Source organism: Rhinolophus sinicus, linkage group LG06 (assembly GCF_036562045.2).
Source record: "Rhinolophus sinicus isolate RSC01 linkage group LG06, ASM3656204v1, whole genome shotgun sequence".
Taxonomy (NCBI): Eukaryota; Metazoa; Chordata; class Mammalia; order Chiroptera; family Rhinolophidae; genus Rhinolophus; species Rhinolophus sinicus.
In genome coordinates, this window is record NC_133756.1 from 120,783,260 (window position 1) to 120,801,129 (window position 17,870).

Sequence of the window (17,870 nt, forward strand, 5' to 3'; positions counted from 1 at the left end):
CATTTCCAAAGCTGACATTGCTAAAATAGGTGGAATCATGTTGGGTTTGCAGGGTCAAGAAACAATTATAATTAGCATTCAGTTATAGTTAGCATTTAATTGTTTTCTTCTATTATTTAATGCTTCATGTATGTTTTATTTCACTCCTCTCCCTGCTGTCTGTCAGCCCCTCAAAGGCAGGGACCCTGTCATTGTCTCCCATTTCAAGTAATTTTGTTGTACACTCTCAGCTAGCTTCCAGCACAGGATGGACACATGTAAGGATTAAGGAAATACCCTTTTTGATTGGTTGATGAACAGGGTACACTTGCATAGGAAGGACTAAGAGATTTATGCCTCTCTTACCTGCTAGACAGTGAGCGCCTTACGGACAAGAAGGTGTTTTCTTATCCCCAGCACTTTGCATACAGAAGGTGCTTAGCAAATGTTGGTTCCACAGAAGCCACAGCTTGGAGATGCTAATATGTGGGGAGAGTTATAGGTGATGTGGTCTTGTTCTTCCTTATAGAGTAGTGACAAACTGAGTACCTGTGGTGGTGGTGGTGGTGGGGGGGGGTGGCCGATTGCTCCCCTGGAGATTTGTGGGAATTCTGGGGGCTGCTGGGAGGTGTTGGGGAATATTTAGTCACCAGGTCTGTGGTCTCTTGGGTAGGTTGGCAGGCAGATGGCCAGTTCCCAGTGGAAAGAGAAATTGGGGATAAGAATACCAGGACAGATACTTAGTCTTTCATTAAATGTCCCAGGGGCTATCCACCAGAATTGGATTTGCCTTTACCAGATCCCCCATTTGAACCTGTCTTTGATGTTTCTGTGGGGGATATAAAAATTCAGAATTTGGAGAGGTTTCCTCAAGGACCTGGTGATTATTGTTGGTTAGGTAGAATTTGGGTACTTGCAGAAAGAGCCAGAAATCAACCTTTCTGCTTAAAAAATAGTGATAATTTATTGACTACCTACCATGTGGCAGGCACTGTGCTATTGGCTTTTATCTGCTTTATCTCAAAAGCGTCACAGTAACCCAGAGAGAGTTTGCAGATTCCATTTTGCAGATGAGGAAACTGAGACTAAAAGAGGTTATGCTACTGGTACAAGGTCGCACGATCATGGTAACATGGAATCAGCATTCAGAATTAGGTGTGTCTGGAAAACCATGATCTATGTTTTAAGGGTACCATGTTCCAAAGAGCAGGGTTGAAGGGCAGCTTTGAATGGTGTATTTTCAGAGGTAGAGAAAGAGTGTGTGTAGAACTTGTGGACATTGAATTAAATTCAGGATGTTTTATTGTTAGCTCTGATGTAATAAGTTTTATAGTAATTTTGATGTATACTCTTAGCTCTTTAAATATTCCCATGCTGCCTTGGTGGATTAAGAGCCAAGTGAAGAGTGGTTTATTTAAGGGTTCAGAGCCACCAGTTAATGGAACTGTGTCCCCCTCCTCCTTTATCGCGGATGTCTCATAATTAACTGCTCTTCTTCCTTTGGGTCCCAGGTGCATTGGCGGTGACGATCTGGTATCACCAAGATGACGCTCCATGCCACCCGGGCGGCTGCACTCCTCTCTTGGGTGAGTGGTCTTCTCCTTTGCTAAACTTCTCCAGGAATTTTGGGATGGGTGGGAGAGGAGTTTCCTACGAGCCATGGCAATGTAGTCTTCTAACCTCCCGACTAAGGAAATAAAGTTTTCCTTTGCCTTTCCCCTTAGTTTTTGACTTTATTACTTCTGGTGATGTTGCTGCTGATAGTGACCCATGACCTGACTTGTGCAGGTTAGAAGAGGCTTCCCTAAGGTGTATCTTCCCGTTTGGTCACAGGAAGGGTTGCTGCAGGGAGATGTGGAAACACATCCTCATTTGCTCCCTGTATATTTTTCTGACTAACAGGGTTGATGCTGAACTTGACTGACATGCAGGGACTTTGGTCTCCAAAGGCCTTTAATTGTAGGGCAAGGTTCTCCTTGCTCTCTTTACGGTGTTTTGTCTGCTTCCATTGTCCTCCTGTTGCCTTCTTGATTACTTCACGAGAATCCTTTTGGTATATATTTTCATATATTTTCTGCCTGAGGTAATAGCAAATGAAAAAAAATAATACTGAACATTGGGAATTTAAAGATACAGAGAAACAGAAGAGGCATGGAGTGCAGTGACGGTACGCATGGGTCTTGGAGTCCTACAGCCCGGCTTAGAATCGTTGTTCTGGCCTGTGTGAGGTGGGCAAGTTACTTAGCCTCTTCCATTTTAAAATGGAAATAACAATAATAATACCACCTCACGGGGTTACTATGAGGATATTGAGATAATGTGTGTAAGAAACATTTAGCACACACACACAACGATTTAGCACAGTATCTGAATAAATAATTCTCGATACTTAAAATATTGCCTAGGCATGCTATTTGGTACAAGGTATTTAGTAGTCACCCTGACTACTGATCAGTTAGCCAATTACAGAGCCAAATTTTTAAAAAGTTATAGGATATTGTAAAGGAAATGAATTTTTAATTTCTAAGTAGGGTGGATTTAATAAGACCGTGTCATTAATCACTATCAAATTTCTAGTCAGGAAATACGAGTTTAATGTACAAAATGTGCATTCTTAGCCTTCAGTTTCTGAAATAGATGCAAATTTTAGTTATGTAGTTTAAAATGGGTATTTTTATACTTATATTTTATATTTACATTTCATTTCAATGTTTTCTTTGTATTTGAAACATTGTGTCTTCCTTCTCCTCCCTTCATCCCCCCAAAACAGGCTGGTTGGGTTATGAGGGACCGTGAGCTATGTCTGTAGTTCAGTGGTTTAAGTGAATATTGGGGGATCTGTTAGCCACATTGTTTTAAGTTGATCAGTTTATCGCCTTATTTAGGTTCTAGGCTTGTTTTTATGGTGACTACTACCATTACAGAGAAGAACAGACACAGACGAGTTTTATTTAACAGCAGATACTTGTATACTTTTTTCAAAAATCACGATGAACATGCATTAAAATATAATTACAGGTCTGGCCCGGTGGCTCAGGTGGTTGGAGCTCCTAACACCGAGGTTGCCGGTTTGATTCCCACATGGGCCAGTGAGCTGCACCTTCTACAACTAAGATTGTGAACAACAGCTCTCACTGGAGCTGGGCTGCCGTGAGCAGCCGGAGGTGGGCGTGAGCGGCCCTGGGCTGCCGTGTGCTCCCGTGGGCTACTGTATGCTGCCATGAGTGGCCGGCGGCCAACGTGACTGGCCGGCAGGCAGCTAGTGTGAGCGGCCGCAAGAGCTGCTATGAGAGGCCACCGACGATCGGCGACCAACCGCCTAAGAGGGGGGGGAACGCAAAGCTCATAATACCAGCACGGGCCAGGGAGCTGTGTCCTATACAACTGGACTGAGAAACAACGGCTTGAACCGGAGTGGGGTGGGGGAGGTGGGGGGGACGAAGAAGGGGAAAAAAAAACTTAAAAAAATATATAATTACATAGAATTTTTCAATTTAAACAAAAGTCAGACAGCTAAAGTGGATTTTATGACACTGTAGCAACATGAAATAATGCTTATGTTATAAGAGTGGTTTAGAACACACACATACACACGTGATAATTACAGCTGTGTTTTTAAAAGACATAGGAAAAAAGAGTAAAGGAATAATCAAAATACTAAGGGTGCATGTATTAAAATACTAGAATGAGTGGAGTTTTTTGGTTTTCCAAATTTTCTGTAATTTATACTATAAAAATAAATTTATATTTTATTTTACTTAGCGTGTAGCTTGAAATAATTTTGTACCCCGTAGTTACAATGAATACGTTGTTACAGGGAATAGGGAACTTTAAGATTCAACAACCTTAAGAAACCCCGAAAGTCTGACAGGCAGTGTTGGGTCCTGCGGTGAGCTTGGTCCTCACTGGCATGTTTTATGCTCTCCCTAGAGATGAAAGAGCTTCTCCACTTCCTCACCTTTCCAGTGATTTCTCATTTGAGAACAAAACAACGTATAGGAAGAAAACACATTTTTATATCCATGAAAGAAATTATTGCTGGATTATTTAATATGTATGACATGAATCCAGATTCCTTAAGTGACTTTAAATCAGCTAATTGATGTGATTTTTCAGACTTGTTAGTGAACAAGCTTTCATAGCCCTTGAATATTTTACCTACATTGCAGGTATTAAAGGGAGATGGTTTTGGATGCTTAAGTCTTGGCAGTCTCTTCATTTTTAGTAAGTAGAAAGGGCTCTTGGCCTGGAGTATTCAGAATCCTCCTAGAAAATGTACCCTGGCCTTTCCTAATTAGATTAAACTTTTTTCAAAGGATGGCATTAATATGTTGTCTTTAAGACTTCAGTGCAAGTCAAATTTTATATTCCACACTTTTTTTTTTTTTTTTACTTTAAACCTATTTTAATTTAGGTCTATCTAGAAGTTGTTTTAAGATAAAAATATTCAACTGAAGTAAATACTGTTATTTCTGTAGCCAAAACATTGATTTCTTTTTTAATCCTCTTGATTCTCCATTGCAGGCACCTAATTTAACTGCTAACAAGTAGAAGTCTTGCTGGATCTACTTAATTAATTTCATTAACCATAATGGTGCTTTGCATTTTGTGCTTTTATTTTGTAATGTATTCTTACATCCATAATCCCATTTGAAGTCACACTGGTCTTTTAAGGTAGATGAGGTAAGGATTTCATCCATTTGGCAAGTGAGAAAATAGACACAGAAAAAATTGATTACAAAGCTTCCTAGCAAGTTAGTTGAGGACCTGGACCCAAAATCCTTGTCTGGGGGCTCCCAGCCCCAGTGCCTTTTAAAGAGCACATTTATAAAGCCTACAATCTATTCATTTGCCCATAACCACTATGCTGAAGTTCTTAAAAATACGGTGTTAAGCAGGCTGCGTCCCCCTTCCCTCAGTTTTGCACACGTGGTTGATCGACTTAGCAAACCCTTTCTTCCTACAGTAATCCAAAGGTAAACTTCAGCCTGGTGAACTTGGTGCCTGTGACGGTTTTCTGTAGAAGTTGACCAGATATATGTATTGAATAACCTGTGTACTTGATTCATTTGCATGTGACTCCTGGTGAATTTTCTAATGGTAAAGACATTTAGATGGATGCCTGCCTGAAGGCAAAGAAAGGGAACAGGATTTAATCAAAACTGATGGTCCCTATTTCTTCTTTTCCTTCCTCCTTTTTTCTTTAGTTATCTTATTCCCCCTCTATCATTTCTCCCTCATCCCTCAGCCAAAGTTTTATGTCTGGAATGAATTTTAAAAACGCATTAATAGCAAGATTTAAATCTGTGTGGGAGTGTATAAAATATATATAATATTTAATATAAGTTTCAAATAGATATTTCAAAGTTCAAGAGACACCAAGGGCTGTAATGTGAAAATTTGAACTACAAAGGGTTATAATAAACATTCAAGATCTACAAAGGACTATATATAAAAGGCCTTTCTTTTTCCCATCTCTGACTCCGTCATCAGGTTCCTCTCCAGAGGCAATGGTGGTACTAGTTTCTTGTGTATCCTTCCAGAACCATTTTATGCCTAATTGTATTTAAAGTATACTCCTAGTGCTAGAACATTCTAAGAGAATTTAAGCTCTTATTTAGTTGAAGCCAAAGGAAAGACTTTGATGTCAGCATTCAGGTGCCTATCACTGCATGAGCGGGTGCACCATCACTCCTTTGCTGAAATTAAAAATCCTGGAATCATCTGTTCCTTCATTCCTATAGCCTACAACTGTGGGCACTCACAACGAGCAGAGAGTTGTCCACATCTGGGTAAAGGAACAAACCACAGTGCTTCTGGTGCTTCCGAGGGTCTCACCAGGCTCTTCCCTTTGCCCCTCAGGTGAACGGTCTGCATGTGGCTGAGCCTGTGGAGGCCTTGCTGCAGCTCCAGGACTGCAGCGTCTTCCTCAAGATCATCGACAGCATGTGAGTATGTGCCTCGTCCCTGCCCAGCCTCTCAGGTGAAGCTGTGCGCTGGGGTGGGGACGGCATTTGCTGCCTTGCCTGGGAGCCCGTTGTGAGCAGAAAGCGTGGGCAGGATCGGGGTGGCATAAGCTAGTGTGGGGCCCAGGGGCAAGCACACACTGGCCTCCTCCTCCAGTCAGCTTCACTCTTGTGCCCGCCAAGGCTTCCTCACTTTTGCACAGAAGAGCCTCCATCCAAGTCTCTGTGCTCTCACCGCATTCCAGGAGGCTGCTCCGGGGCTCCCTGCCCTCTCATTTCAATGGGAGTCTTCCATAACCCTCTTTTTGTGACTATTCTTATCTTACAAGCCCTCTTTGCAACCTGTAGGGCAGGAAGAAGAAAGGGGGAAGCTCTTGCACTTCAGGGAAACAGCAACACTTAGAAATCTCATCTCTAACTTGTTAGCACAGCACAGATATGCCCCTCTCTAAACCATTATAGCATTTCTGGGGTTTTCACCTGCCTCATTAACTTGCTTTGTGAGGTTGATTAGCATCTGATAAGCTGCTTGTTGTCATGTAGCCAGGATTCTAGTTTGGGCCTTTTCTTTTTATACCTGTGTCTTTAGCACATGTTTCCTTTTAACATCACAGTTATCTGGGAAATCAATGGAATGGGGCCTTCTCCTGATATCTTACCTGTTTGGAACGAAGCAAAGATGGGTCAGGCTATAACCTACAATTATTAAGCTCACATAGTTTATCCCTTTTCCTGTATCATTAACATCCAAGAATTACGGAGGACAAAACTGATCTCTCAGTGCTGTGAGCAAAAGTAGAGGCCAGCCATAATATAAGGACTTGGGGATATAGTGATGGAGAGGAAAGCGCAGTAGACTCTGAGCCCCCAGACCAAGGATAGACTGAAGTATAGAGGGTATTTGTGTGGCAGGTAGGAACTGAGGTCAGGGATTCAGCAACTGTGTGAAGCGGTTTGGCCCTTTCATAGACAACTGCTCATTGACAGGGAAAGAAGGTAGAAATGAGCTTGTGAAAGGCAGGGACTGTATCTGATTCATCTCGGTTCCTTTGCACCTAGTTAGGACAGTACATTGATTTTAATTAATGTTTGTTGGGTAATAAGGGAACAAAAATGTAGTTAATATTCTCCACCAGCAAAGCCTAATGGGGCTGAGTAACCCAGGACAGATGGGTTTGATGGGTTTGCTATAGTTTTTTTTTTTTTTTTTTTTTTTTACCTTTTGAATGTATCTTTTGAAATGTGTATTGGTAGAGGGATGTCTTAGGATTTCTTAAAAGTCTCTGGCTCTAACACCTGCCTTAGTGCCTCTGAAAGAAATCACTATTATTTTGGTACAGACACTACCATTTTCTCTCCCACTCTTACCCAGGCAGGACCTTTCAACATCATCTTGAATTCCTCCCTTTCGTTGGCACTGATTTCTGATCAAGCACCATCCTCTCAGTCTGTCCTTTAGAAGACTTCTCACATCCCTTCCTCTTGTTTCATTCTGGTACCAGGCCCTCGTGACTTCTTTCTTCTCTAATCCGCCCTTATTCCAGGGAATTCCTATACATGTGACCTCAGGAACCTTCCTCCAGTTCTGCTCTCATTGTGAGGCTCCACAGCTGATGAGCCTCCGCGACTGGTCCTTGCCAGGAGGTGGAATTCTAAAATCTTCAGACTTGGTATTCAAGAACTTTCATCAGAGGCCCATCTCCTCCCACCAGTCTTATTTCCTACTCCATACCCCAACCTTTTTTCTTTCTTTTCCTTTTCTTTTCTTTTTTGATCCTGTAGAGTTTCCAAAATTCTGGATTTTGTTAATTGCATCATGATACTGCTTTACGTGTTCTCTTCCCCTTGTTGCCTGTAAACTGGTAATTAGATCTAAGTTTGATTAGCTTAAGTGTGTGTGTGTGTGTGTGTGTGTGTGTGTGTGTTGCAAGGCTACATAGGTGGAGTTGTGCACCACCTATAAATCAGCATTTTGTTGCAATTCTTAATGAAAATAATTATTTTGCAAACCCTAATTAAATGATCGATCTAGGCAACCAACATCAATGGTTGGGAAACCATTCAGCTGGCAATACCTAACCCACTGTTTCATTTCAACTTCACTAAAAGAGAGGCAGCTGGATATGATATGCCTCATGTTGTAACACATAACAGGGCACAGCGTGCTTTTTTTTTTTTTTGACTTAAGAATAGATCCAAGGAGCTTTTGTTTTTGAGAAGATAAATTTTCTTGGCCTGATGACAAGAGCAGTAGATGTGTCCAGGGGTAAGGATGTGTGCCTTTCTTGAGGTTTATAAGGTGGTGGGACGTTTTCACAGGGAGGTTAAAAATTCAAGATGCCCACCGTCCAGGTTGTCTTGTAAGGTGTTACCTGAGCCTTAGGCTGGGAGAGTGGGGGGTTTTAGATGGAGGGGCTATTGAAATCCCAGGTTAACCCTAATCTCCATCTCAGGTCCAGGACAATGCAGACCAACTTCCTTTGGGAAAACAGACATTCTTGGTGAATGTGTTCTGGCTGTTGCATTTCTGGTGCTGCTACTGTTGCTAACCTAAATCAGATACCTAGTCCTTGGGGGAAGGAAGCGGAGGATGGCAGGTTGGAGCAGATAGGAGCTGTGGGAATTGAACAGGGCTTGCTCCTTGGCCACCTGGCCTTCTCTCTGGGAAAATTCATTGGTGTCAACCTCAATGACAAGTTTCTCTTTCTGTTCTATGTGTGAATAGCCTGAAGCAAAAAGGCTGTCCCATCTCTTCAATATCATGAGGCTTGAATAGCAGAGTTTACTGGAGGCATTTTGCCAGAAAACCTAAATTCCTGACATTTGTCTTACTGACATTGACTTCTACGCTTCCCAGGAAAAAGCATCCCTCCTCTGTATCTAGACCACGTGTACTGACATCTGCTATATTCCTAGCTTTCAGCTTGCACAGTTGGAGGGGTCAGTTATAAATGATGCAGTTGTATCCATGAGTGCTGTAGGAATTCCTGAGGAGGATGGAGGTGTGACTAGCAGTGGTTCTGGATGGCTTCCTGCCACAGATGAGACTTAAACGTAGTCTTAAAGGATGGGCTGGATTTCTCCAGGACAGGCATTTTCCAAAGCATGTTCCACGCAACTTTACTTATCCCAGGGGCTCGGGGGTGGGAGGGGGGGCGGGAGGAAGGTTTTTGTGATTAAATACATTTAGGAAATAATGCATATTCTCTTCTTTAGAAAATGTTCAGTTTGCTTTAACCTAGTATTTCTCAAACATTTAACCCATGAACCCTCTTTATTTTTAGCTAATGGAATATGCTTAGGTAAATTACTGCTCTACACTGAGGCAAGAAGTCACAGCATTCCAGATTGTGGGCACAGAGCTCTTTCAGGAGTCTGTGAGGAGGTGTGCAGCTCCCGGAGACTTTGTAGGAGTCTCTCGTCACAAGCCAGCTCCCCAGGATGCTTCTTGTGGCGGGGGTTCACTCGGAAGAATTCTCTGCAGTCTAGTGGGAGACTGGGAGACGGAGGGAGCTACTCATGGTCTTGGCTTGTGCTTTGGAGGATATCTGGCAATGGAAGGTTCTAGGGCCAACCCTGCCCTCCAGAAAGCTGGTTGATACCTGGAGATTCAGGTTCTGAGGAACAGGAAGGCCCTTTAATCAATATTTCCAGCCGTAGCCTAGATAGAGAAGCCAGTTTTCTAAATTAAAGTGAAGATACCTCTGAAAATGAAACTTAGCGGAAGCACTGCCCCCCCACCCCCCCCACCCCCGCCAGGGGCCTGGACTGTGTGAGAGCTCCCCCTGCTGTCTCCTTGCCCTCATTGCTCTCCACACTTTGCTTTCCCCTCCAGTTCAACAGGCACTGTGACAGCCACAGATCAAAAGTGATTGTCCCTTGACCTGGCCTCAGGGAGGCTTTAGCCACCTCAGCCTTCAGCGTAGAGTGTGCTGAACTTTGCTGTCGCTTTAGAGCCTTGTTTCCTCCTGTTCTTTTGGTTCTTGTACCTGTTTTTTCCTTTTCATCGTGCTGTGACTCTTACTCTAGCCATGTTTTCCAGGTATCCTGACCTTTCATACCTGAGCCGTTCAGATTACTGAACCTACTTCCCATTTATCTGTGCTGCCTCCGCCTCCTTCCCACACAGCCTTCTTTATAGTCATGCACTGCGTAACGATGTTTCAGTCAAAGATGGACTGCCTCTGCAATGGTGGTTCCGTAAGATTAAAATGGGGCTGAGGAATTCCTGTCAGCCAGTGACGTTGTAGTGTCATAGCTCAGCACGTTACTTGTGTGTGTGTGGTGATGCTGGTGTAAATTACTGCACTGCCAGACGTATAAAGTATAGCACACACTGTTATGCACAGTACATAATACTTGGTAACAACCATGTGACTGGTTTATGTATTTACCATACTTTTATCGTTATTTTAGAGTGTACTTTCTACTATAAAAAAGTTTGCCGTAAAACACTATTCTGTGTTACGCACAGCAGCCTCATACATCTCGTGTTCACTGTATCTCTTTGACTGTATCATTTCCTCTTGTGCTTGATTTAATCTCATGTTGTCCTGTGTGGTAACGTGCTGTAAGGCTTGGAGCCTAGGAGCAACAACAGGCTGTACTATGTAGCGTAGGTGTGCAGTCGCTATGCCATCAAGCTTTGTGCACGTATACTCGGTGAGGTCCGCACAATGACGTATCCCCATTATTAAGCGGTGCATGACTGTACTCACAAATGGCATGGCAGAGTGCTGTCTTTCCCAGAAGGACCTCGTGCCTCAAGTCCCCACTTCTCACCCCCCACACACTTTCTTCTGATTAAATGGTGTCTCGGTGTCTTCTCCCCTGCCTCCAGCATCTGGTCTGGTTCTCTCCCAGATCCACTGCATACCAAGCCTAAAGAAATGGGGAGGTAGTATGTAATGCAGTAGCAAAGAGGGAAGGATTGCTACGTGCTCTGGTCCTAATACTTGCTCTTTTTCTAGCCACGGCACTGAAGAAGGGCAGCAAATCCTGCAGAAGCCGGTGCCCGAGAGACTGGACTTTGTGTGCAGTTTCCTGTGGAGTAAGCACTTTTCTTACCTAGCTGGGAAGGAGCTGCTTCCTCAGCTCGTGGGATTTGGGAGTCCAGAGGACCCAGTTCCTAGGTGTCTGGAGGAGCAAAGGCTCAGCGCCTGCCCACTGTACCACAGAGATGAATACATCCGGGTCAGCTTCCCTGGGTCGGGGGATGCTCACCACAGGGAAAGAAGAGTGTCCCTTCAGTCGAGGGGCCCATCTCCAAGATCCATGTAGAGCCAGACATCACCTTGGGCTCCCGTTCCCCCTCCCTGTGAGGAGATGGGGGAGAGGGAGGCATCCATGTTACCCTCTTGCCCTTGCAAGAAAAATATTTCCCCCAGATAACTTGGAATTAATTGAAGGTGATAGGCACAGGGACAGATGCACAGTTAGGTTGAGATCTTGGCCCTTCTACTCATTGCTTGTGTGACCTTTCTGGACATAGGTTCCCAGTCTACAAAATGGAGATAATAACGATCGCTCTAGCTTGATGGGTAGATTAACGCATGCAAAGCGTCTGGCACAGTGCTGGTCAGTTCCCCTGCCTTGTATAGCCGTGGACCCAGAGTCTTCATCTTTGACATGGGAGCTATCTACCATCTCCACCTCCAGAGAATGAAAGGAAAGGCGATAATAGATTTAGATAAAGCAAAGTGTTAGTAATTGAGCCCAGGCCCTCCAACAGCAAAGATCCACATATCCCCCGTCTTCCTCATCTGACTCAGCTGCAGGCTTCCTCTGCGACCTCATTTGGAACGAGACTCTAGAGTGACCTGGAACTGGGCTCCTCTGTGGTGCCGAGCAGGAGCTGGTGTGTGGGTGGGTGAGTGCAGTGTCACCCCAGAGCTGCTGTGAATCCAGGCTGTTTGCTTTCTTTTTAAAAATTTTTATTGGGTAGTAGTGTTTCTCCAGGGCCCATCTGCTCCAAGTCAAGTCGTCGTCCTCCAGTCTAGTTGTGGAGGGCGCAGCTCAGCTCCAAGGCCAGTCACCGTTTTCAGTCTAGTTGCAGGGGGCACAGCCCACCATCCCATGTGGAAATTGAATCGGCAACCTTGTTGTTGAGAGCTCACGCTCTAACCAAGTGAGCCATCCAGCTGCTCCCCAGCCAGCTTTCTGCGTGAACTATCCCTGTAGTCTCTGAGCTGACCCAGGACAGAACTCACTTCAGATGGGACAGTGTATGTTGGGGAGAGAGGACATAGGAGTCAGGAGCCCTTTGTCTCCTCGCGCCACCAGAGACCACGATTCTGCTCTCACTCAGGTGTTCTGATGATCTCAGAGATGGCCCCAGGAAGTTCACCCCGTTATCTACATTGTTTCATTACAGAAAACCGAAAACATCCCTCTTCTCCAGAATGCCTGGTGTCGGTGCAGAAGGTGATGGAGGGGTCAGAGCTGGAGCTGGCCAAGGTAAGCAGCCTGGCAGAGCCTTCTCTTAACACGGTGGGGGCTTTATTTCTGGGGTTTGAGGTAAGTGTGGGCAGCCACCTGGCTGGGGCAGAGGCTAATTTGAACCCAAGGATTCTAGGAGCCCGTGCTATACAACAGAGAGGTTTACTAGACCATTACTGTGGGGCTCGGAGACTGGCAGGAATCAGGCCTCACCTAGCTGTTGGCACATTTTTCTTTTCATTCTCTCTTCCATTTCCGGGTGCTGGCCTAAAAGGGTGCCTTAAACCTCATAACTAGTGTTCCATGGGTCCAGGTATTTAGCTGTGCAGAAATCCCGGCACCTGGCTTTTTACACATAGACACTGAGTCCTCAAGTGTTTCTTAGTGCAGTTAAGGGTGCCTGGGGCTGCTGAGTAATTTTAGGAATTTTGGAAATGTCTCCAGAATAGCTGCTCAGAGTCCCTAGAACAACCCGGGGTGGGGGCACCGAGAAGAGAGATGGCCGGCCCCACTCAGTGACTGCCTCCTGTTTGGCTTCTAGATAACCATGCTGCTCTTATACCACTCCACCATGAGCTCCAGAAGTCCCAGGGCCTGGGAGCAGTTTGAATATAAGATTCAGGTAAGCCCTCTACTCTACCCAGCAGGCCTAGTCTGCGCTTCTCACCTGAAGAACAATATGGAATGCAGTAGCATTGTTCTTTAAAAAATTATGTTTATAGTAGTTATAGCTATTTGTTATAGAAAGCCTGGAAAGTATTCAAAAGCTCAAAAAAGGAAATAATGTGCCAACAATCTCATTCTCAGAGATAACTGCTAACTTTTAAAGGATATTCTTCCAAATCCTTTTCCATACTTAACTGCACCTGAAACTACTGTGTTTGGATGACACATAGAAATTTTATTTTCCCCCTTCTTCCGGCTCCCCCTGCACTCCAGTTCCAGCCGTTGTTTCTCAGTCTAGTTGTGGAGGACACAGCTCCCTGGCCCCTGCTGGTGTTATGAGCCTTGTGCTCCCCCCCACCCCCCAAGGCTGTCGGTCACTGGTCGGCCACTCACAGCAGATACATAGAATTTATTCTTTTCGTATATGTGTTCGTGTGTGTGTGTGTATGTGCATGTGTGCACGCTTGCGTTTTTTACACAAACTGTCACTCCATTTATTCCTCCTCTCCTCTAGTAGAAAGGATTAGTGACAGAATGTCTTTGTCCATCATGACAGCCCAGCTCAGAGCCGTTGCCTCTCCCTTCCTCTACATGGCGAGGTTGTGCATCCGCTTCCTTATAGAGGGAATTGACCTGGTTTCCAGGAACTACCTTCCAAATAGGTCCTGATGTTGGCCTTGCTTCCTGCATGACCTGCCGTCCTTTACCGCGCAGAGCAGAAGCAGCTGGGATGCCAGAGTGGGTCATGTAGGTGACTGGAGGGACAGTGTCCAGACAACTGTAGCCTTTCACTTAGGGTAGAAATGTTAAATCATCCCATTTCATACTGAGCTCGTGGCTCATCTCGGGGTTGGTTTGTGTAGTGGAGGGATGGGTCGCTCCTTCCTCCCGTCAACCTTTTCTCTGCTCCAAGCTGATCACAGACCTGGCAGAAACAGAAATTCTAGAGGAATAAGGAATTACAGCAGAGTTGGCCAGGAAAATTAGATCAACCCTGCAGCTTTGAAATTCAGACAAAGAAGGGAAGATTTTACAGCTGAGCTGATGGATGAGCTTTGGCTGAGCCCCAGCGGTGTTCTCACTCAGAAAGAACAACAGTGAGGGTCAGCTGGAGGAGGCCGACAGTTATGTTTTCTGACTGCACTACTTTCCTTGCCTGTTCTCTTCTCGTGGTCAGGAGTGAAGTCAGTTAGGAACTCTGTCTGATCCCGGCTGCATCATTAGGGAGGAAAGGGGGCGGGAGCAAGTGGGGTGAACATGTCTCTAAAGGAATGTTCTCGTCTGGACCATGGGGCTTCCAGCTCTAAGAGGAAGAAGGGGCTCCAGCAGGCTCCTGGGCTGGCACTGCCAGTATGGTGCCCTCCTTGCCTCCAGGCCTCCCTAACAACTAAATGATGCTCTTTCTCTCTCTCTGTGGCCCAGGCTGAGTTAGCTGTCTTTCTCAAATTCGTGCTGGACCATGAAGATGGGCTAAACCTGAATGAGGACCTAGAGAAGTTCTTGCAGAAAGGTAAGTGGGGCCCTCGCCTGAGGATCCCCTCCTCCTCTCTGAGCTGGGGACTGCTAGGATCCTGAGTTGTTAAGTGCAGTGGGGTGTTGTTTCTGGTCCCTAAACAAGACACAGAGTTGGTGCTCAAGAAAAGTGTGTGTGACGGAGGAGGTTGATTTCTGGGTCCTGTGGCCGTCATCCCCGTTCCTCTTGGCTGCCGGGCATCAGCCAAGCAGGGCACTTGTAAGTGACCGTGCCTGCTTTTAGGTTCTCCTTGAGCACCCCATGCACACCTCTTTCCTTTCTTATTTCTTAAACAATCATTAGTCTAGGTTTAGAAGCTTGGAGTGCAGTCTTAAAAAATGGTTTTTACCCACATGAAGCTTATGTTCTAGGTGGGAAAGAAGATACATAAACCAGTAAGTATGATAAGGAATAAATGCCAAAGCAGAGAGGTACCAAATCTACCAAATGTTACTCTAGAAGTATTAGGTTAGTGCAAAAGTAATTGCGGTTTTTGCAAAAAAAATTTTTTTTTTAATTTTTTAAAATTGGGGAATATTGGGGAACAGTGTGTTTCTCCAGGGCCCCTCAGCTCCAAGTCGTTGTCCTTCAATCTAGTTGTGGAGGGTGCAGCTCAGCTCCAAGTCCAGTCGCCGTTTTTAATCTTTAGTTGCAGGGGGTGCAGCCCACCATCCCATGTGGGAATTGAACCAGCAACCTTGTTGTTGAGAGCTCGCGCTCTAACCAACTGAGCCATCTGGCCGCCACAGATTTTTGCAATTTTTAATCTTTTAAACCGCAGTTACTTTTGCACCAAACTAATACAATAGAAAGATTGATAGCTCTGCCTGTCTTTTGATGAAGTGGCCATCTAGTAATGATAGGATATAAGACATGGGTCCAGGCAAGTTCTCTTCCAGCTGCTGAATTTGATGTTCCTTATATTCAGGTTCCTCATGAACACTTCAGGTGGAGATGTTGCAAATGTGAGTCTAGATTGTGGAAGAGGCTCTGGGCCAGGTTATGGGTTTGCAGGTCAGTGTATGACTGGCCATGGAAGCTGTGCCCTCCTTGAGCTCGGACCGTCTGTGGAAGTGGAAGCCCCTTGCTTGATGTGGCTTAGGAACACTGACCTCTGGTCACTAGGTTTCAGGTTCTGCCCAGTGGTCTCCGTCTGTAGCTTACATGTGTCTGTGGCTTCACTCCCACTAAGGCAAGTTCTCAAATTGCATAAAGGTGCAGATCTGTTCACTCTCTTACTAACCTCTCTGTGGTTGGTTTGTCTGCTCCTTCCCCACCAGCTCCTGTCCCTTCTGCCTGTTCCAGCACCATCTCTGAAGAGCTCTCCCCACCCAGCCACCAGACCAGGAGGGAGGTTCGCTTTCTAGAGCTACAGAAGGTTGCGTCTTCCAGTGGGAACAAGTATGTGCTAAGCGTCTTTGCTGGGATGGGGCCTCCACACCCCATCCTCACATCCTTCCCTCCTAGAGGTGAAGCTGCTGAGCAGCCTGACATCATAGACAGTGTTTGCAGGGTCCTTCAGATCTGTCCTCAGCTGCCCCAGGACGAAGTGGGGGAATTGGTGAGGGTCTGTCTCGGGCAGAAGGCCTCTCACAAAGGCTGTTCCTTGTCTTTGGAATTCCTTTTTTCCTTGGAGACTACACTGAAGTCCCTTCTCTTAGTGCATCTCTGTAGAGGCCAGGAGAATGCAGCCATCCCTAAAACCCCACCTTTTTTTTGGCTCGGGGAAAGGAGAAAGGTTTTCTCCAGGTCATGTCACAAGGCCTGAGATAGCACTACAGACAGAAGCCTTGTTCGGGCCTCCCAGCCAGCGCTCCCATCCAGAGAGCCCTGCCCATCCCTGCCTGTTCAGGACTCACGTCTTGTACTCTGACGATGGCATCTGGGCCATCTCTTTCCTCAGCTTCCTCTCAGGTTCTCCAGCCTCCCCCATGGGTGACATCCTCCAGACCCCACAATTCCAGATGAGACGGCTGAAGAAGCAGCTTGCAGACGAGAGAAATAATAGAGATGAGTTAGAGCTGGAGCTGGCTGAGAACCGCAAGCTGCTCACCGAGCGGGGTAGGTGCCTGGCACAGGGCAGCTGTGTGTGCGTGGGCGGCATCGGGGGTTTTTCTGAGGAATGGCGCCTCTGTCTCCCATGTGGCCCCTCTGCCCTGGGCCTGCCCAGCTGACCCGGGAGGGGTTCTGTCCTTGCCTCCATCCTCCCTTTCCTTTAGACTGGATGCGTCCTCCGAGCTCTCCCTCCTCCCCTTCGTTTTGTGCTGACCCTCCTCTCCCCTCCCCCGGCCAGACGCACAGATCGCCGTGATGCAGCAGCGCATTGACCGCCTGGCTCTGCTCAACGAGAAGCAGGCCGCCAGTCCGCTGGAGCCCAGGGAGCTGGAGGAGCTCCGCGACAAGAACGAGAGGTAGCGTTCTCCCTGCCTGCCTCCCGGCTCCCTGCCCACTCCACACCCTTGGTGGGTACACTCTTTTCTCACTGCTCCCGCCCTCTCAGCCTCACCGTGCGGCTCCATGAAACTCTGAAGCAGTGCCAGGACCTGAAGACAGAGAAGAGCCAGATGGATCGCAAAATTAACCAGCTTTCTGAGGAGAATGGGGACCTTTCCTTTAAGGTGAGTGTTAAGGGGGTCTTGCCCCCACTTGGGGGCCCCTTAGGGTTGAATTTGTCTGGACGATTCCCCAAGAGAGGGTTGAGAAGCATGTCCTGGCCCCTGTCCTGTGCTTCCGTCTCTCCCGAGACCTGCATACTTTGCCTCATTCCTTGTCCCATAATTGGCCGCTGCCAGGGACTGAGTTGTGGCCATAAATTTTGATTTGTAGTCCTGAGTTAGGGATGTGATTCAGAGTGATTGGTTGGAGAGTGGGAAGGCTCATCAGACGCATCTAGCTCCTGGAGTTCAGGGAACAAACAGCAGTGCTGGTGCCAGCTTTGACCCTGGCTGATGGGGATTTCCGTTCATCTGTCTCAGCTGCGCGAGTTTGCTAGTCACCTGCAGCAGCTCCAGGGCGCCCTGAACGAGCTGACAGAGGAGCACAGCAAGTCCACTCGGGAGTGGGTGGAGAAGCAGGCCCACCTGGAGAAGGAGCTCAGCACAGCCCTGCAGGACAAGGTAACCCTCTGCTTGGGGAGTCCAGGCCACCATCTTGACGTGTTCAAAGCTGACTTCTGTTTGCCACTCTTCTTTGGGGCCTTTGGGAAGTCGTTTGACTTCTCTTCAGGGTTTAATAGTGTGCTGTCATGGAAAGATTGTGGGCTTAAGTCCAGCACACCTTTGAAGCCTGTCTACTATTTACAAGGTGTG

At 46.3% G+C, this 17,870-nt stretch overlaps 1 protein-coding gene across 10 annotated transcripts in view; it reads left to right on the forward strand.

Moving 5' to 3' along the window:
• NUMA1 (nuclear mitotic apparatus protein 1) overlaps nt 1-17,870 on the forward strand; it is a 68,068-nt gene that overhangs the window by 36,408 nt on the left and 13,790 nt on the right. For all 10 annotated transcript variants that reach the window (XM_019744301.2, XM_019744307.2, XM_019744302.2 and 7 more), the window contains 11 exons: nt 1,491-1,565; nt 5,842-5,927; nt 10,916-10,995; nt 12,319-12,401; nt 12,925-13,005; nt 14,472-14,559; nt 15,843-15,963; nt 16,466-16,623; nt 16,856-16,973; nt 17,063-17,180; nt 17,538-17,678. In XM_019744301.2, the coding sequence (XP_019599860.2) occupies nt 1,524-1,565; nt 5,842-5,927; nt 10,916-10,995; nt 12,319-12,401; nt 12,925-13,005; nt 14,472-14,559; nt 15,843-15,963; nt 16,466-16,623; nt 16,856-16,973; nt 17,063-17,180; nt 17,538-17,678 (1,116 nt within the window). In that variant the 5' untranslated portion in view covers nt 1,491-1,523. The remainder of the gene's footprint in view (nt 1-1,490; nt 1,566-5,841; nt 5,928-10,915; nt 10,996-12,318; nt 12,402-12,924; nt 13,006-14,471; nt 14,560-15,842; nt 15,964-16,465; nt 16,624-16,855; nt 16,974-17,062; nt 17,181-17,537; nt 17,679-17,870) is intronic.